General features: G+C 45.5%; 1 protein-coding gene and 1 pseudogene across 1 annotated transcript in view; one reads left to right on the forward strand and one right to left on the reverse strand.

The window, feature by feature from the left end:
* Nucleotides 1-2,227, reverse strand: part of Pdlim1 (PDZ and LIM domain 1) — a 49,194-nt gene extending 46,967 nt beyond the window's left edge. The window contains exon 1 of the mRNA XM_021151809.2: nucleotides 1,961-2,227. Coding sequence (XP_021007468.1) covers nucleotides 1,961-2,056 — 96 coding nt within the window. The 5' untranslated portion in view covers nucleotides 2,057-2,227. The remainder of the gene's footprint in view (nucleotides 1-1,960) is intronic.
* Nucleotides 2,228-13,322: 11,095 nt separating this feature from the next.
* On the forward strand, nucleotides 13,323-13,828 carry LOC110286057 (annotated as a pseudogene).
* Nucleotides 13,829-21,283: the final 7,455 nt, after the last annotated feature.

Below are 21,283 nucleotides of genomic sequence, written 5' to 3' on the forward strand. Positions count from 1 at the left end.
GGAGGGAGGGAGGGAGGGAGGGAGAGAAGGAAGGAAGGAAGGAAGGAAGGAAGGAAGGAAGGAAGGAAGGAAGGAAGGAAGGAAGGAAGGAAGAGATTAAAATTAATTAATTCAGGAAGATCCAAAGCAATGTGCTTTCTACTTCAGGCCAACTTCATTTCTACACCGTGCCGAGTGCATCACTGAGCTATACTCCCAGCTGGCATTAAGCCTTTTTAGAAGCAGCCAAAATGACAAGTCACGACTATCCTTTCAACAGATTGCCAATACATCCTCCCCTGCTTAAAAAGAAAGTTTCTCAGAAGAGGGGAAGGTTGACAGGTTAATTATAGACACAAAGACGGAGAACAACTGGACTATGAGGTAACTAACTCTAAATGTGCAGAGGCAGTGCCCTCCATGGGCAAGCATGTGTAGTCTGCCTGCCAGGATACACTAGGCAGGCACAGTCGGGTGCAGTCCTGGGCCAGACTTAGGGTAAAAGGCCCATATTGATGAAGGCATAGCTCCCAGGCTTGAAAAGGTTGGTGGGAGGCTGGGAAAACAGCTCACATTTCCAATAACAAAGAAATTTCTGGAAGACAAGATGGGCATGTGGAAGACCCAAGTCTTAAAACTGGGCTGCCTGCTCATTTGGAGTCGGCTGGTCAAAGAGCCCCTTTCTAGGCCAGGCCCACCTGTAAGAAAGCCTGAGTGACAGCCACTGTGGTTGTCAGAAAAGCCAAGAGGTGGCTGGATGATTCCACAACTTCCACCTAAGTCCTTCAGCTGCTGGAGGCATAGCCATAAGTCAAAAGGACCCACTGGGATCTTTCACTTCCATTTCCATCCCAGAATCCCTCTGAGATTTAAAAAAAAAAAAAAAAAGACACATTTATAAGACTGGAGGAGCAAGTTTAAGGTTAGCTTCAGCAGACAAGTGTACAAAAGAATGGAATGTGGTCCCTCTAGGCCAGGCATCCCTGAGGTTTTTCCTCTCTCCTTAATTAAAAGATATTTAGTAACACCCCCGGGGCCCAGCGTGCAGAGTCACACACACACACACACACACACACACACACACACACACCTAACTTCTATATGAAAGGACTAAAAATCTAAAGTATTGACTCTCAGAGGGACATATTCCTTGTGTTTGGCCCAAATCACATAGCCAAAGTGTGGAGTTCCAAATACCGAGCCTGAGTCTAACAGGGGGTTGCATTTCAATTACGGACCACTGGTCTAGCAGTCTGCGATTGAGCCACCCGCCCTCCCAGGGATAAGACCCAACTAAGAAATTTTCAATCATCGCCACCACACACCGTTAGTGCGCTTCCCCAAAAGGAAATGGGTTTATCGCGAATAACCTGGAGGGCAGAAAGGTGATCTAACCACCTTAGACAGGGAGAGACTACGGAGGTTTATCTGGGGTTATTTCCCAACTCCAGTGTTTCCTGTGAAAGGCATTACAGAACCGAGAGCCAGCCACAGGTCATATCCGAAGAGTGTAAAATTGTTGTTTCGGTTGTTAGCTGAATGAATCCCATTCGCCTTCCAGGGAACTTTTCTGTACTCCATTCACCTTCCAGGACTTTCTATTGCTTCGGATTAGCTCTCCCCAACTCTTTCGCTGTGAAGAGCAAGGCGTGTTAACTCTCGGCGCACAGAGTCTGCGGAGCCCCAGGTCTCCACGCCCAGGCACAAAGCTTGTCTGCTTGCCGCGCCGCGCCACGCTTCCGGGGCGCAGAAAGAAAACTGTCTTTGGCCTTGACTCAGCGCGCACCGAGCCCGCTTGCCCCAGAGCGCGGCGGTTGGGACGGGGTGGCGGATAGCACAGAGCGCTCGGCGAATGGCGCACATGGATGCGCCCCACCGCGATCCCCTCGGAGCTCCGGCCACCCCGACCTCCCTAGGGACGCAGCGCGCCGCCACCCTACGAAACCATCCCGTTCCCACGCGCGTCCCAAGACGCTCTTACCCGGGAAATGGCGAGAGGTTGTTCGAAGTCCTTGCCGCCCACGAGGCGGAAACCCCAGGGACCCGGGCCCTGGAGAACAATCTGCTGGGTGGTCATCGCTAGGCACAATCGGAAGGGACAGACGGGCAAGGCACAGAACTGCACGGCGCGCGGGGCTCCCGGAGCAGCTGTCGGAGAAAGAGCGCGCGGCGGGAGTTGGGAGATCCTGGGACAGGCGGGGTCGCGAGCGAGGGCGGGGACAGATCCGCCCCGGCCGCGTCGCTGCAGCCCCGCCCGGCCCGCGCCTCCACTCCCAGCGGGCCCGCAGGACCTCGCCAGACTCTGATCCGGGAGTTAGGCTCTTCAACTCCGCCCAGCAGCCCCGAACCTCCTCCCGCACCTCCTCCCGCCCTACCCACAGCCTTCTTGCTGCTCCCAGCCCAGCATGAAAGCTAGGTGAGACCTAAGCCTTGTCCCCACCTACAGCGGACCTTACAAACCCACGCGTTATGCTTTGCAAAAAGTCGAAAAGGATTGAGCGAGGTCAGAGCGGTTTACACTTTTGGAAACCGCAGAGACGTTTAAGAGGCGCTTTCAAGTGATCTCACCTGACGCAATTAGGCGCTTTATCTCTAGTCCCATTTTAGAGATAAAGCTATTGAGGCTGCCCGAGATTATAAAGCATCCCTAAGGCTACGCAACAACTAGGGGTTGCTACTGAATCATTTCCCAGGCTCCTTGGGCCACCCTGGAAGCTTTCCAATGCTAATGAGACTATAACGGGGGGTCAGGGGGTTATAATTAGGCTCTACGAAGTTCCTAGAAACCTTTCCTCCTGGCTGGAGTTGAAATTGAAGGTAGGTAAATTCTGACGTTCCCAACAATTCCATCATGAAGTCCGGGGTGGACCAATGCCGGGAAAGCGGTGAATGGAAATTCCAGGGTTCAAAGCTCCCTAACAGTTTCTTCTGTGAGCTGCCCCCAAAAATAAGTTCTCAAAACAGATTAAACCACAGCTCATGCTGTCCACTGAGTGCTTCTTCACCCTGAGTAAAAATCCAACCCTTTAAATGTCTCTAAGGCCACGCCAAGAACGACTTGAATCTGCTGTAATCTGTCTCCAACTTTGACCACACTGGCCTCCTACTCAGAGCTTTGCCATCACCTGTATCCTTCCCCCAGATAACTCAAGGGCTTCTTGCAGATACCATCTTCTGGTTAAGGCCATGTCTGAGAGCCATTTAAACATCCTCTCTAGACCCCCTTTAACTTCCACTGCCTTAATTCTCTGCCTATCCCTGTGTAGTCTATAGTTTACTTATTAGTTTGTCCTACCCACATTCCTAAGCACTAGTTTCAAGACAAGACGGGTTTTTATCTTGCAAACAGCTCACTGCGGTGTTCCCCGCCTAGAATAATCTCATGATGGATGTAATACATTAGCCAACCTTAGGACCACTGACCCCCTCTGGACAGCGCGGGTTTTCCTGGTTCCCATTCTTTCGGGAAGCTGGACTCAGGTTGAATGGATTTGTGAAAAGTGCAGGTCCTCTCGTCGTCCCCCCACCCCCACCCCCCGCGGTCCAGGCCAATCTTTTGCGGGTCTCTGCACAGATTTACATATGAAAGGATCATCTTGTCCCTCCCCCAGCACAAAGGCCTGTGACGGCGAATGATTTGCTCCTTTTTTTGGAAATCAAGGTCATTCCTGTTTTCTAGAACTTTTAAAAACTTTTCTTGGGCTGGGGAGATGGCTCAGCGGGTAAGAGCACTGACTGCCCTTCCAAAGGTCATGAGTTCAAATCCCAGCAACCTCATGGTAGCTCACAACAATCCGTAATAAGGATCTGACGCCCTCTTCTGGTGTGTCTGAAGACAGCTACCGTGTACTTAGATATAATAATAAATCTTTTAAAAATTTTTTTCTTAAACTTTCCACTTTTAACTCCTTTTCACACAGAAAAATTTTGCCCCAAGTATGTGTAAATTAGACAAACACACCAAACATTTACTAAAAATAAAAAACAAAAACATAAGTCCGTTTATTTTAAATAGTTGGGGCAGGGGACTGGAGAGATGGCTCAGTGGTTAAGAGCACCACTGACTGCTCTTCCAGAGGTCCTGAGTTCAATTCCCAGCAACCACATGGTGGCTCACAACCATCTGTAATGAGATCTGATGTGTGTCTGAAGAGAGCAATGGTGTACTCAGACACATCAAATAAATAAATAAATAAATCTTTAAAAAAAAAAAAAAAAGGATTGGGGCCATAACTCAGTCACTAAGGTGTTTGACTTAAATGAGCAGGAACCTGAATTTGACCCTAAAACTCCTGTGGAAGGCTGAGCTCAGGGGCAGGCATCTGAAATTCCAGCTACTGCAGGATCAGAGGTCACCAGGTCAGCTGGTTTAGTTTGCTTGGTAAAGTTCTAGGCCAGTAAAAGACCCTGCCTCAGACAAAAGGTGGGAGATGCCTGAGAAATGACACCAAGGTTGTCCTCTGACCTCCACATACGTGTTCATGCACACACATACATACTGCACCCACACACAGGAACATACACACACAAAAAAAAACCTTTTTAAAACTACTCTTTGGTAAACACATAATTTTACTATCTCTTAACGACAAAAGCAAATTTACCTGCTACTCATGAATTAGATATGTTTGTCTTTATTGTTACATAAAGAATTAAGTCCTGACTGAATATTTGATATGGTAGGACATAAGAGTAGCTTCGCCATTTTTGTTTTCAGAGTTGATTGAAATTTTGGTTTTATGATTGTCAGTGCCAAGAACTCCACTTTGCATGGTGGCGTAGGACAGAATGACAGGGGTGTACCTTGGGACACTTCAGAAAGTGTTGAGAATTCTGTTCTCATCCCAGCCAAGCATTAATTACATTGATTGCACGATTTCTTGTGAAACTCAAGTCAGCAACTCAAATAGCAATTTATTATGAATTTTACTTATGGTGTGTGTGTGTGTGTGTGTGTGTGAGAGAGAGAGAGAGAGAGAGAGAGAGCCATGTACACATCACATGCCTGCCTGTGAAGGTCAGAGAACAAGTTATAGGAGTCATTTCTCTCCTTTTGTCTTGTAGGTTTCAGGGTTCACACTCAGTGATCAGATGTGATAACAAAGGCCTAAATGTACCCAGTGGATCCATCTCTCGGACCCATGTGGTTAGTTTTCCGAGACAGAGTTTCACTGTATAGCAATGCTAGCCTTGAACTCGTAGAGATTTACCTGCCCCTTGCCTCCCACGTGCTAGGATTTCATGCAAAGGCCACCATCCCTGACTGTGTATAACCATGTTTATATGTAAGAATAACTGCATTCAATAACCAATTTTTAAAAAAAAAGTTTAAAAATGAAGGACACGGGCTGGAGAGATAGATTGCTCAATGGTTAAGAGCACTGACAGCTCTTCCAAAGGTCCTGAGTTCAATTCCCAGCAACCACATGGTGGCTTACAACCATCTGGAATGGGATCTGATGCCCTCTTCTAGTGTGTCTAAAGACAGCTACAGTGTACTCATACAAATAAAATAAATCTTTAAAAAAAAAAAAAAACAAAAGGAAGGACATTAGTGCTTTATATCTCTGCAGAATTTGGTGGCATCAGCAAATCTCACCTATTTAGCAGTCTCGGTTATTTTGTGTCCTAATGAGAGAAAGTTGGAAAACCACAGCTCCTGTGCTCCCCAAGGGCAAGGCCTGCCTCTTAGTCACCCCCTGCTTTCCTGCTAGCATGAACCTGTTGCATAGTAGGTGTCAGTATGTTTTTACAGCATACAGCTCTGTTTGTATGCAGATTCGGGGAGTCGGTGCACTATGGAATATCTGTGAGGGCTGTCCCTGTTTGCTTTGTTATTAAATGCCCTCAGTGGTTTAGGCTTCCAGAACAAGACCTACAGAACACCAATGCTTTTCACCCTCTCGGGGCACTGATTCCAAAGGCATGCTTTTAAAAAAAGGAAAGGCCGGGCGTGGTGGCGCACGCCTGTAATCCCAGCACTCGGGAGGCAGAGGCAGGCGGATTTCTGAGTTCGAGGCCAGCCTGGTCTACAGAGTGAGTTCCAGGACAGCCAGGGCTACACAGAGAAACCCTGTCTCAAAAAAAACCAAAAAAAAAAAAAAAAAACTAAAAAAAGGAAAGACCTGTGTATACAGTCACTTATGGAAAAAACCTCGAATAAGTAACAAACAGCAAAAAAGGAGGCTAAGTGTATCATGTGTGAAGAGAATAGTGAGTCACATGTAAATGAGAGCCTCAAAGACTCAGAGAAAGTGTTTTTAAACAATGTCAGGAGCGGCCATGTCTCTATAGTGCTGTTACCCTATCCATGTGCAGGAGGTCTGAGGTTCAAGCCTCTAAAAGAGTTTAAAATATGTGAAATTAATGGGACAAAATTATTTGTATGCATGATTATAAAAAACTTTATCTAGCTGGGGGAGGAAAAAAAAAAAACACGAGAAAGTTCAAAAGATAACTTTGCACTGGGGAGAATTTATTCTAAAGTGTGTGATGAAGTTTACAGGGTCAGCCAAATGTCTTCAGCTCCTAGGATGTAGAACAAATGCTAGTCTTTCTTAGGATGGGGACTTTATTATCTGATCTCCCCTTCCCTTCTTAAGCACCTAGCACTGAGCCAAAGACCCATGTTCAGAAAACGCTAGCCAGCTGGCTCTGAAGCCATTACTAATTTATCCACAATTAACAGTTCTCTCAACCCCTAACTTGACTCCTGCCCTATTCGGGTCAAATGGCCTTAAACAACCCCTGAACTTCAGTTTGTCTTGTTATTGTAATGCATTCCATAGAGTTTGTTGTCCTAAACACCCTTCAACAAACATCTGGGTATTGAGAAAAGAGAGGAGACTGCAGGAGGAATGGAATGAGGGGGAAGAGGAGGGCCAAGACAAAGTGCCTAGGGAAGCAGAGTCGGGAGAGAGCACCGTAGCTCCCCAACCTTAACTTTTTCCAAAGCAGATTGGGCGGTCTACTAAGGCTTTCTCCTCCGGCCTCTACAGATCTGGCCACGCCCAAGCCCGGGGGTGCAGGGATAGTACTGAGCCAAGAAACCCAATCTCTGTAAAGTCTGAGAGTGTGTAGGGCTGGGCTAGGCTCCAAAGTACCTATTGTCACTTACTCTACACAAGTTTTGGGCTTGCCCAGGGAACTTGGCTAAGGCCACGCTGGTTGTGACCAAACCAGGACTAGCTCCAGAGCCCTGCGACTTTTGCTCGATCTCCTCCGGCCAGGCTGAGCGCTTCCAGCCAAGGAGTGGGAGGAGCTTGTGGTCCGGGCTAGACCTAGAGTCCACTCAGACCTAAGTGAGGCTGGAGCCACCAGGGCAGCGACAGAACTTGTGAAAATTCTAGACTCAGAAGCGCTAGGTGCCGGGCGCCCACGTCTCCCAAGCCCGATACAAGTGCCAGTACCTGCCCCGGGACCTGGTCAAATGGCTTCATGAGGGACTGGCAACTCTTCCCTGAAAAGAACTGAAACGTAAACTCCGAGCCTTGCAAAACAAACACATCTTTGCCCACGGATCCTAACTCGTTCAAATCAACTCTGCTCTTAGGTTTGCGTGTCCCTTTGCGGGTGTCCCATGCTCCACTCCAGCACCGCTACAGACAAGCTTGGCAGACAGACTTTTCTTGCTCTTCCTGTTCTTCCTAAGAGGGAATCTTGAAGTGGCAACTCAGTATTAGGTGCCTCTCAGATTTCAATTGCTTAGAGCACGCTCCGAAGCAACTCTAGCCACAAGGACACCAGAGAAGCTGACTGGTGTGCCTTCAGGACAGGGGAGGGTGTGAACCTATGAGCTGGCAGGTCAGAGGCCTGCCACAGGCATAGAAGAGGAAGAATTGAGCAGTCAGCACCCAGGACCCTAAGTGTGTTGCCCACCGGTCTTTTGGCTATCTTCACCCCTGCAGAGCTGGTACTGTTTTCTGAGGCTGAGAAAGGCGTGTACCAAAAAGAAAGCAGGAAGGAAAAAAGGAAGGGAGGGAGAGACCATAAAGACTTTAAAGTAAAGGTCACATTAACATTGTCCAGTAACATTAATAATGTACAATATTGTACATTAATATTGTACAGGTGGTACAAACCTGTAATCCCAGCTGGTCGGGAGAGGGGATTGAAAGCAAGAGGATCCACTCCAAACCAGCCTCGGATATATAATTCCAGGCTAGCCTAGCCTACATAAGATCCTGTCTCAAATTTTAAGCAAAAAACCAAAACCACAAACCACACACACAACACAGAGTTAACAATAGAGCCATATTTTTCAACTTTTCCTATCTTGTATAAAAATTTCTGTGGCCACAGACAAACACACACACGCACAGGCACGCGCACACACACGCGCGCGCACGCGCACACACACACACACACACACACACATCTTATCTAGAGAAGTCTAAACGTGAGATGGTATCACACACAGAGCCATCCATTGGTAGCCTCTCCAAGGAAGGAAAGGGGCTTCGGTCAAGGCTTCCTATCATGCCCAGCTCAATACTCAGGTAAAGTAGTTGCTCATTTATTAAACAGGGTCCTTGAGCTGGTGTGTGCTGGGTACTTTGCATATGCTAATATACGTCACCAAAGTTAGAACCCAAGGAATAGAGAGGCAGAGGAACTGAGCTATAGAATATATATAAAAGGGGTAGGTTATGCAGAATTATCAGGGTCCCAGAAAACCCTTCAAGCCCTACTGTCACAGATGGGGAAATAGCCAGATCGTCCTGTTCCACTGGCAGAGACATAACAGGGGCAGTGGAACTCATGAGCCTACAGCCGGCCCAAGATCAAGCCGGGCACTGACGGGGGAGGAGCTCACTAAGCCACACCCCTAACGGAGGAACTGGGATTTTTAAGGCTGCTGGGATAGGGAAGTGTCCCTTGGTAGGTTGTCCGTATTCTTGTGGCTAGCCCTACACTTTTGAACACCACTGATAGAATAAAACAAACAAACAAAAAATCAGGCTATTGGCGAGGGGTGTGGCGTGTGGTGTGTCTGGGAGGAGTTAGAGGGGGAGTGTAACGTTGATATAATCAAAATACGCTGTGTACATGTATAAAGTTTTAAGTATAAGCAAAAGCATGGAAGCGGGGGGGGGGCGGTGGCGCGGGTGCTGTAGAGATGGTTCAGTGCTTAAGGGCACTTGTTGCTCTTCCAGAGGGATTGAACTCCCAGTACCCACAAGGTAGCTCACCATCATCTGTAACTCCAGTTTCAGGACATCCAGTGCCCTCTCCTGGCCTCTGTCAACACCAGACATACACGTAAGCAGAACACATGTGCACATACAATAAAAATACATCTAAAATTAATTTTTTAATGTCTTAAAATATGAACAAAAGCAAATAGGCCAGTCTTGGTAACAGACAGAATGAGCAAGGCTGTAAGGGGGCTGGGGAGGGTTTGCTCAAACAGCAGCACTATTGGGTAAGGAACAGGTTAGATATTTTGGTAGGTGGTCTCTGAGTGCCAGTGAGCCAAAAGGGCCATGAAGTGGGAACAGGCAATGACTTTACTTCCCCCCATCCCCCTTCTGATTCCACCTATCCATTCTTTGAAAATCTAACCTTTCCCAGCCAACTCCATTTCCTTTCAGTGCTGGCCTGTGCCGCAGGCCTGCTCTGGCCACAGCTGATACAGAGGCTGACTATTTATAGCGTTTGAGGACGGACAGAGGACACTAGGGCAGTTTCCATGAGGTCAGGGCTGCTAGAGGGTGGTTTCTTCGATGCTGTGACCTACCTACTCTCTGTGGGCTTTGGAACTCTGTTACTTCCAAAACTCGGTTCTTTTGTGGCTGAGGCCATTCCCTGGGTCACATCAGCACTGCAGCTCAGTGAGATTAAAGCCAGAGGCCAGTTGGAAGGAGCCACCTTGACTCCAGGTACTGAGGTCTGTTTCCACACTCCAGAAGGAAGAGGAGGCTCAGCCATGTCTATTGAGCAATGTACCCATGGCTCACCTACTCTCATCTCCAGGCCTAGCACTAAATCTCTATCTTTAACATCTACCTACTGGCTATGATGACTTATGAAGTCCAAAAGGTAGGGAGAGAGGACTCAGACAGGGGTCTAAAGATAAAGAGGACAGAAAAAAAAAATTAAGATCAGAAAAGGACGATGAAGATGGTCATTATTCTGGCTAAACATTAGCTGTTTAGTTCCCTGAGAACTGTGTGGGGTGTGGGGGCAGATGCTTCTGATTCTAACCTCTGGGATGGAGAGGCAGAAGAATGGCCTGCCTGGAATGCACAAGAGCTTGTTTGTTTGTTTGTTTGCTTGTTTAAAAAAGAGGAGGTAGAAGAAGAGGAGGAAGAGACAATTTTGGTGCTGTCTGGGCTATTTCTTTTCTGTCTCTGTCAGTAGCTAGCTAATTACTGAGTCACACTGGGTTGTTTGTTTGTTTGTTTGTTTGTTTTAATGAGTTCTGGGTATCAAACCAAGACAAGAGTGGGAATGACTCTTAACTTCAAAACAGCAATGTCATAAAGCAAAGAAGATTGAGGAAATACTAAGATTAAAGAGAGTAGAGCCAACCCATATGCAATAGCTAATGCTGAGCACAGTCCTGTGCTGGATGCAAAAACTTCTATCAAGGATGTTATTGAACCAGTTCACAAAATCGGGTACATTTGGTAGACTAATGTATCATATTAATATCAAATTTGTTGGTTGGTATAGGACTGTGGTCATGATAAAGAATATTCCTAAACCTTAGGAAATACATACTGGCATAGTCAGAAATAAAGGAATTCAAGATATATAACTTATTCTCAAATAGTTAAGAGGAAAAATATGTGTATGTGGGTATATATGTTGAGTTGGGGATGAGAGACAAAGAAAAAAATGAGGCAATTAGATAAAACAACAGTATCATGAGGGATAATCTTAGCTGTCCACTGGATTTGGAATCGATAAGATATACACCTCTAGATTTGTCTGTGAGAGTATCTGTAAAGATCTACCTCAAATGGGTTCTCCATCTTATGGGTTAGGGTCTAGGGCTCAGTGGAGGGGGGGAGGGCAAGGAACCAGGTGAGCACCAGCACCACTTCTCTCTCTCTCTCTCTCTCTCTCTCTCTCTCTCTCTCTCTCTCTCTCTCTCTCTCTCTCTCTCTCTCTCTGCTTCCTGACTAGACAGAGCGTGAGCAGCCTCTCACACTCCTGCTGTCTTGCCTACCCCACCATGATGGGCTGTCTTTCTTTGATCTATCAGAGTACACTCTTCCTCCTCCAACCACTTTTGCCTCTAGTGACAGCAATGAGAGAAATTACATACAAGTGGTGAGCTCACCCGAAGGAGATCCGGACATGTTTTCTTACAACTTTTCTGTAATCTTGGATTTACTTACAATTATTTTTTAAAGGAAAGAAAGTAAAAGAGGGAGAAAGAGAAAGAGAGAGAGAGACAGAGAGAACAAGACAAGACATGGAGCTAGAGAAATAGCTCAACAGTTAAGAGGCTGTTTTTCCAGAGGACATGGGTTCAATTCCCAGCACCCGTATGGCAGTTCATAACTCTCTGTAGCTCCAATTCCAGGGGTTCTGGCACTTTCACAAGCACACATGCAGGCAAACCACCAATGCACATAAAATAAAAATAAATAAAGCTTTACAAAAAGAAAAGTGAAGCTATGTTAAGACCAATGGTGCTAGTTCCATGGCTTCCTAAATTTAGAAATGTAGGACTTTGCTAAATGCAACAGGACTGCAAATGTCAGTTGTGAGTGAAAAGAAAAGCCATTTCCAGAAGACAGAATTGAGTGAAGGCCTAAGCAAGCTGGGTGGGGGAATTCATCCAGCTATCTGGAGAGAGAACATCCCAGGTGAGGCAAACAGTGAGTTAAAGGTTAAAGGAGATAACAAGATGGGCCTGGTAACCAGCACGGAGGCCAGAGGGCTCAGGCTGAGTAAAGGAGAAAGGAGAGGAAGCTGAAGTCAGAGAGTCAGCAGCCCTGGAGAAAGAGGATGCCCTGAGGGCTGAGGACAGAGGATTACTAAGACAGGATGTTTTCCACAGTCTGGTTACTGTATTGAAAACAGATGGAAAGGCTCAGGTAGCTCAGTTAGTAAAGTGACTTACTTGCAAGCATGGAGACCTGAATTCAGTCCCCAGAATTCACATAGAAAAGCCAGGAGCAGCTGCATATGCTTGCAATCCCAGGACTGGACAGAGACAGGTAGGTCATTGTCTCACTTGAAGGTCAGTCTAGCCTACTCGAGTAAGAGACCCTGTCTCAAAGACCAAGGTAGAAAGCTCCTGTGGAACAACACCTGAAATCGTCTCAACCTCCACACATATGCATACACACCTGTACTGGCACATACATACATACAAATGCAAAAGCAAAGCAGATGGATGAGCGCACAAGACAACAAAGCTAGGCACCAGTGAGTGAGCTGTTCAAGCAGTGGTTCTCAACCCATGGGGCCCAACCCCTAGGGAGGGTCAAATGACCCTTTCATAAAAGGCTGCCTAAGACCATTGGAAAACACACAGATATTATAGTGTGATCAATAAATTAAAATTAAAGTTATAAAGTAGCAACAAAAATAATTTTATGGTTGGGGGTCACCACAACATGAACTGTATTAACGGTTGTTAGGGAGGTTGAGAATCATTGTGTCAGAGTAACTCCGGTGAAAGACCATCAGTGACTTGGATACAGGGTAGGAACAGAGGCATCTGATTAGTGCCTAGATTCTCCCTTTATTTTAAAGCACTTGCTGATAGGAAGAAAAGCACAGAAGACCTGTCAGGGATGAGTCTGGCTTGGCCATAGTAAGGAACGTGCTCCCTTACCCCCTGAACAGAGCCAGCAGGGCGTGGGCCTCCACGTGTGTTGATGCTTGTTGTGGTCATAAGGCTTGTTTGAATAATAATGTATGTATTTTCATGTTCCTCCACTAAGGAATGTCCTCTATAGGAATGTCCATGATAATCAGAGACAGCACAAGTCTGGGAGGTGAGGGTGTGGCTAATGTCTCAGCAAAATGGTGAACACTGAGACCAGAAGGATGGCCCTTAAGGCTGTGAGAAAGAACACTGAAAACATGAGTTCAAAAATACATAATTTCTCAACTATGCAAAATATAAGGATGCAATATGAGTGATATAAGGAACTTCACAGATCTAAAAGAACAGAGGCAGCTGTACTATGAGCCATCTTGTCAGAAAGATACCAAAGAAGATGATAAAGAGATTTAGGGAGTGGTGATCAAAGGGCAAGATCCCACCCCACTAAGTTTTTTGTTTGTGCTTTACAAAGGCAGGCAAATTCCTGAGTTCAAATGGACAGTGACCGGGGCGGGACCAGGACAGAGTTGCCTTGGCGGTGCTGACCCAGACTGAGCAGTCTTTGGATCCCAAAGGAGGAGGCACTCAGGCAGAGGCCTCTTGTCAGCAGAACCAGAGATGCCATCAGTAGATTTCAAGACCTATGTGGACCAGGCCTGCAGAGCTGCAGAGGAATTTGTCAATGTCTACTACACAACTATGGATAAGTGGCTGCTGTCCCACCTGTACATGGGCACAGCCACTTTAGTATGGAATGGAAATGCTGTTTCAGGACAAGAATCCTTGAGTGAGTTTTTTGAGATGTTGCCTTCCAGTGAGTTCCAAATCAACGTGGTAGAGTGCCAGCCTGTCCATGATGAAGCTACACCAAGCCAGACCACGGTGCTTGTGGTCAAACAGTGAAGTTTGAGGGCAACAAACAGCGGGACTTCAACCAGAACTTCATCTTAACTGCTCAGGCGTCATTCAGTAACACAGTGTGGAAGATAGCAAGTGTCTGCTTCCGGTTCCAGGACTGGGCCAGCTAGTGGGGGTAACCAAAGCATCTTGACTTAAGCCCAGCTCTGCAAAGAAATGGCAGTCTCAAATCTCAGGATGTGGAGAACACAAGTTCTTTTTTTTTTTTTTTTTTTTTTTTTGAGACAGGGTCTCTCTGTATAGCCCTGGCTATCCTGGAACTCACTTTGTAGACCAGGCTGGCCTCGAACTCAGAAATCTGCCTGCCTCTGCCTCCTGAGTGCTGGGATTAAAGGCATATGCCAACATGCCCGGCTCCACAAGTTCATTTTTTTCGTCACAGCAGCACTGTAGACTGGATGTTCGACTCCTAGAATCCCCTTTCCTGGTTATATATTGGTTTGTCATAGTTGCCTTTTAGAAGTAGTAAACTTTCTATTTTTCTACTTACTCAATAGAGACCCTGTTTCTGGACCTTGACAAATACATATGTTGCTTTTCAAAACAACAAGAACAAAAAACAAAAGGCAGGCAGATCTCTTTTGCAATGTTAAAAAAAAAAAAAGTGCTTGTTGTCTCCTACACATCAAGGGACTGTGGTCTTGGGTTACTGATTCAGGGGATAATCAAAAGGGAACCTGGGGAAACAGTTGAATTGATAACAACAGACTGGGATTTTGATCTGCAAGAGATCTACAGAGAATTTTTAGAATAGCAAGAGAAAGCTCTCTTGAGGCAAACACAGAGGGGGCAGGGGGAAGGAGAGATAAGGGGAGAGGGAGAGGGAGAGGGACAGAGGGAGAGGGAGACAGGGAAAGGGAGAGGGAGGGGGAGGGGAGGGAGAGGAGGAGGGAGGGGAGGGGGAGAGGGAGATGTGGAAAGCTGTCTAGAGCAGAGCATAGGCTGTTAGCTTCGAGCCCTTTGTTTCACTGCTCTCAAACACCCCTTCCTAAGAACCCTTCTCCAACCTGAGGCTGGTCCTTGGCATGACTCAGAGTCTTTGGCTACAGGGCAAAACTGCCATTAACTGAAAGGGTGGGTGGGTGTGGCAGATGTAGCTTTTGAGAATGTATATTCTTAGGGGGATTTAGTTGCAGGGGTGTTGAAGTCTCAGACACTCCTTAAATTCTCCAGTTGAGATGTGGAGCAAGCAGTTCTAGGTAAGAATCTAGGCAAAGGACCAGCATATAGAGGAGACTAGAAAGACCACAGATGAGAAGGGCTCCAGAGAGTGGGGAAAAGCTGCAGACAGTGGGTGTGGGAAATGAGCAGCTCACAAAGGATGCTTTGAAGGAACCAAGGGAGTAGAGTAAGGGCCAAGAGAATGACTTCCTGGAAGTCAGTGAGAGCATGCTAGGATGAGAAAGAAACCATACTGTGTTCAGTGTTGCCTAAAGACAGACGCAACCATAAGACTTAACGCTATGACAGTCACTGGGGTCTTGAAGAGAATCTTGACTGTACCGAGTTCAAGACAGAGTGAGAGGGGAAACTTGTAGACAGAAGTATAGACTGCTCTTCTGAGGAGTTTTTTTTTTTTTTTTTTTTTTTTTTTTTAAATAACAGGAAGCAGAGAGGTGAGGTAACAGCTATTGAGATAGAGACAGGGTTGAAAACAGATTTGGGGAGGGGGGTGTTTGTTTCTTTTCATTTTTGGTTTTACCCTTTAAGTTAAAGGGGGCCCAAGCTACATCTACAGGGTCATGGAAGGTCACTGTAATTGTCCAGGAGACACTTCATTGATTCTAGGAAAACAGGGCTCCATTGTTACTCTTCTTTCTCTGGCCTGACCTTGCTCCGGGTTGATCCTTTAATGCCTCTGTGTTGGAGCTTAACTTCCTGTCTATCACGGGTCTTAATGGAACTGCCTTGAAAGCTCTATTCTATCTCCCCAGAGTCCTTCCCCCTTGTCTCATCTGTCTTTCTTACTCTTTCATTTCCTACATGCTCTTTTTAGTTCAGTATGTACTGTGAGCCCTCCATTCTCTCCCCCGTCACCCCCCAATTTATCCCATGGGCCTATCTGTGACTCTTGAACTTCTTCCTTGATACCTTGGAAACTCTCAAAACAACACCCAAGCCTGCTCAACTACAAGCAGACTCCCAGGCTAAAGGTGAGGAGTCCACTTCTCTAAATCTACAGTCATTTTGTAGGTTGGAATCATTTTATCAAAGGATATTTCAGAGGGTGTATTCACTTGAAGCAGGGCGTGAGTTTTTACAGTGATCAAGGGGCAAACCAGAGGTAATTCTGAAGAACTGACAGGTCCCATCTTGACTGAGCAGCAGGTATATCTGCTTCAAAATCCCTGACTTCAAAGGCCTTAGCAATTCAATTTCTAGAAATTTAGAAAAATGTAGCCATTTGGATACTAACAGTATGTCAAAGGTATGTCATGTCACACAGTTCACCATGATGATAAGATACTGTAAACATAGCACGTTAACAATAGGGAATTGGTAAATATTCCACGGCCCATTAATTCTAAGGAATATTAGTCATCAGCCTTGTGACACAGAGGTCAGTCATTAGTGTCATAAGGAGCTCATGACAAAGTCATCAATCAAAATCACTGCCTACAGGCGTTGCATTTGTATAACACACAAATGGAGGCTGTGGCATAACTGTAATAAATTACATACACTCCCCATTAACTCCTTAAAATATTAACGAACAACTTTGTATTCTTTCATTTTTATTTATTGATTTTTCATCCAAGTCTCTTAGATAGTCTTGGTTTGTCTGAAACTCACTATTGTTTACATTTTTGTTTGGTTTGGTTTGGATTTGTTTTTTTTTGTTGTTGTTGTTGTTGTTGTTGTTGTTTTGTTTTGTTTTGTTTGAGACAGTCTCATATGGCCCAGGCTTGCCTTGAACTCCTGAACTCTTGTTTTTCACCTCCCACATGCTGGGACTATAGAGGCAAATGCTACCACTCTTGGCTTATTTTATTATTTTATTTTGGTTTATCTTATTTTATTCAGGGTTTCAGTCTCTAGCCTAGAGAGGGTAGGAACTCACGATGTACGCTAAGCTGGTCTTGAACTTGTGGCAGTCTTCGACTCCATAGATGCCAGGGATGGGCTGTATGTTTGATTTAGAAATTACAAACAAGTAATTTGCCAAGGAACATAGTTCAAACAAAGGGAATCAGATAGAGTTGCCCAGGCAACAGATGGAGGAAGGGAGTCCCAATCAGCTCACATTGTTTACGTCTAGGAAGCACCTGACTGGCAGCCAGAAGCAAGCGCAGGATTACTTCTAGCCAGTGAGATGCTGAGGGAGTTCTGGGAATAATTTTTCCTCCTTAGGTGGGAAAGCACACAAAGAAAAAATATATGTCCCATATTGTACCCTGTCACATCTTTTAAATGTCAGTATACAAGATGCAATGCTTAGAATTTCGATGGCAACCAGATTGTCGTCATAAGAGAATGTCCAAAGGAATCAGAACCGATAACCAGAACCCTGTCATCTATGAGGTAAAGATGCCCATCAGGGTCACATACCCTATAGTTTGTTGGGTCATTTGTTATTGGTTACGAAAGCTAAAATCATTTTTTAAAAATATTTTATTTATATTTTATGTATCTCAGTGTTTTGCCTGCATGTAATTGTACTACATGCATGAGGTGTTTGCAGAGGCCAGAAAAAGGGCATCTGACCCCTGGGGACTGGAGTTATAGATGGGTGTGAGTCACTATGTGGGTGGTGGGACACAGGTCCTCTAGAAATGCAGCAGTGCTCTTAACTACAGTGCCATTTCTCCAGCCCCTTAAGATATTTTTACCTGATAAAGAAAATAGGAAAAAACATTCTTGGCCACCTTCTTAGACTATAGCACTGGACAAGGGGGTCCAAGCACAAGGTGATGAAGAGTTAGTGTGGTAGCGAGGAAGGAAAGGCATGAAGCTGAAGCACACACTCCTGAGCGGCTGTGATGGCAACAGATGTCATGGAATTAATGACAGTACAGGAGGCACAGGAAGATTTCTTCTGTACCATTACCGTGCGCCAACTCTAGCAGGAGAATGACAGGGACCGTTTGTTTATTAAATGTTCAATGTTTAAGCCATGGTAGGCCCTCAGCAAATTGTCTTTACTACTATGACTGTTTCAGGATGTATTGGAGATGTTGTAATCTTTTGGTAAACATTCGGTGATACAGGAGCTTGCTGGTCCATGCTCGTCTCAGCTGTCCCATGGAGGCAGTAGAATGTGCTCAAAGGAAAGGATGCCAATGTTGGAGCCAAACAGAGTCTGCTTGCTTTTGCACATCACACATCTTTGGGCTGAAACTCCGACAGACATAAGGCTACCTTCCTGCAATGCTGCTGTGAGGTAGGTGGTACATAGAAAGTGCCCTAGGCACCGCAAAGAATGCAGGGCTGTTGGGAACCTTATAGAGTGACTTCCAGATAGACTCCCTTTCCTAACAACCTCACTGGGGTCCAGCTATCTCCACCAGCTAAATGAGGAAACCAGACACAGAGCTTGGTGGCATTTCTGAGGTCTCATAACAAGTTACAAATGTGAGGTAAACAGACCCTTCCTCTAGAGACATTCGTCATTTGAACTCAGCATTTCATCTGATTCCCAGTTGACTGCTTTTTTTCAGAATGTGTATGTGTGTATGTGCATGTATGTGTGTGTGTTTATATATGTAGGTGATAACTGGAATTCTGAAGTACTGAACTCCTCTGCTTCTCTTCAGAGTGATCCAAAAGACAGTGACTACAAGCTTTTTTGGTTTTTTTTCCATTAATTTATTCACTTTACATCCTAGTCACTGCCCCTCTTATGACCTTACCTCAGAATTCACATATCATCGTTGTAGAAGTCACTTGACACTATGTAACCCCTAACAGAGGGTTTAAGGATTTAAATTGTTGGCTTGTCAAATTGACACAATCTAGAATCACCAGGAAAGGAATCTCAATGAAGGATTATGTAGATCAGAGTAGCTGGGCAAATCAGTGGGCAAATCTGTGGAGGATTGTCTTGATGTTGCTCATTGAGGTGGGGAAACCTGCTCACTGTGGGTGGCACCATTCTCTACACAGGGGGTTTCTGAAGTGTTTTTCCAAGCGGAGTTGAGCACTGATATACATTAATTCATTGCTCTCTACTCTTGACCCGATGTGTTGTGACCAGTAACTTCAATATTCTGCCCACCTCGACTTCCCTACAATGATGTAAATTACAAATGTGAGGTAAACAGACCCTTCCTCTAGAAGATTGCCCTTTCTACTGTTCTAGCTGCTTCTGGTTAAGACAGGCAAGTAGAAGAGAAGACATTCTGAGACCACACTCTTCCATAACTATAGTTTTGAGATGGGGCATTATTATTATTATTATTATTATTAAAGTTGGCCTTGAAATCATAATTTTCCTGCCTCAGCCTGTAATCCTGCTCGTATTAGCCACTACTATCATTCACTTCACCCAACTCATAAATGAAACTTTATCACTGGCATGTGCATATAGGTAAAACATTGACAGTGTGGAATGTTTCCTTCCATTCCCAGCCATTTTCTCACCAATTCATGTCACAAATTACCTGCATCAAGCAGTAACTGTCTTTTATTTGTCCTGAAAGTCATTGGCTTCTACATGCTAACACTTGGCCAATAAACCCATTTCTAGCTCATCCAAACATTTTTACTCCCTTCTGGAGAGCCTGTTTATTTTTAGCGTGTGGTACACTGGTGCTATGCCTTCATAGTCACGCTGGCTTCTTGCACTGGATAGATGTCATCCTCTGCTGAGGTCTTCCCAAGGTCTGGATCAAAGAGCTTCAGGATATTGTTTCCTCTCAGCGGCACTGTCCCAGCTGTCATTGGGACAGGAGAGTGGTGTTTCATTTCCCAAAGATTGCCAAATGATTCTCCAAGGCTGGGTGCCATGAACTCCATGACGTAGGAACGGACCTAAGTGGGGCAACTGGGAACGAAGAACAGAAAGACACATGCACAGAAAAGCCAGGGTTAGGTGGGACATGCGTACCAATGGAAAAATGCCAGCAGGAACCTGGAAACTCAGCACATTTATTGCATACAGCCCAAATCAGGAGTCTGTTAACTATGGGATCTCTGTAGGGATGAAGGCTCTGGCTGTATTCATCAGGGATGAGGAGCTTCAGTTGGGGAAATGCCTCCACAAGATCCAGCTGTAAGGCATTTTCTCAATTAGTGATTACAGGGGGAGGTCCCCTTGTGGGTTGTGCCATCTCTGGGCTGGTAGTCTTGGTTCTATAAGAGAGCAGGCTGAGCAAGCCAGGGGAAGCAAGCCAGTAAAGAACATCCCTCCATGGCCTCTGCATCAGCTCCTGCTTCCTGACCTGCTTGAGTTCCAGTCCTGACTTCCTTGGTGATGAACAGCAGTATGGAAGTGTAAGCTGAATAAACCCTTTCCTCTCCAACTTGCTTCTTGGTCATGATGTTTGTGCAGGAATAGAAACCCTGACTAAGACAATATCCAGTTCCCCCATCCATACTTTTTGATTGTGGTTGTTTTGAAACAGGGTGGTTTGTCATGTAGCCCTGGCTTTCCTAGAGGTCATTATGTAGACCAAGCTGGCTTTAAACTCACAGAGATCTGATTCTTGAGTGCTGGGGTTAAAGATACCATTGTTCCTTCTTTACGTAGTATTTCAGTCTGGCCTGTCATGTCTCTTTTTATAGATTTTAGTGGGGGAACCAATCATACTCTTTGTTTGTTTGTTTGTCAAAGTGACAATTTCAGAGAAAAATAAAATCCAGGGTGCTGGCTAGGGATGGAGCTTAGTTGATAGAGTGCTTGCTTTAGCATGCATAAAGTTCTCAGGGTTCCAGCCCCCCAGGTATGGTAGCATATGAGTTTACTCTCAGAATCATACTCTCTAGATAGTGAATAAAATCCAGGAGGAACCTACCGGAGTCTGGAACTGTTTCCAGGGAAAATCAGATAGAAGCTCCTTTGCTAGAGTCAGAAAACTAAAAATGATGTTGGAGCCGTCTCCACCCCATGGCTGTACCCAGTAGTCAAAAATGTAGTCAAACAAGACCACAGAGCCAAGAATAAGATAAATACAGCAGAGAGAGTTTGAGTTCCTGGATTTGCTCCTGCCTGAGGCTACGTCCAACTCTTTTTTTGGTATGTCTCCACACAAGCCAAGAGTGTTGGGTTTCTCACTCAAGGAACCTTCAAAGGAGTGCCTTTCTAGACCGTAACTGCATTGTGAAGACTCTATCCCTGGAGCAGAACATGCTGAGAGACAGCAACAAAGGGCTGCAAAGCACAGTCAAGATCCAGAAAGAGTGTGGCCAAAGTGCGAAACAGCAGCACTTCGGGGAGGCTGGCAGCTGCTTTAGCTGGAAAGTGGGAAGCAGTCTCTTGGACTTGGCAGGGTATTCAGTTGGTACCTTAGGGAAGCAACTCGACATTCCCCAAAGGTCTGAAATGTTCCTTCTTAGAACCAACAGCTCTACTCAAAACAGCATCGTTCTTTCAGCCTGGTAAAAAGCTGGCGAGACTCTCACACACTTGCATCATCCAGGATACATACATTTTGG

This window comes from Mus caroli, chromosome 19 (assembly GCF_900094665.2).
Source record: "Mus caroli chromosome 19, CAROLI_EIJ_v1.1, whole genome shotgun sequence".
Taxonomy (NCBI): Eukaryota; Metazoa; Chordata; class Mammalia; order Rodentia; family Muridae; genus Mus; species Mus caroli.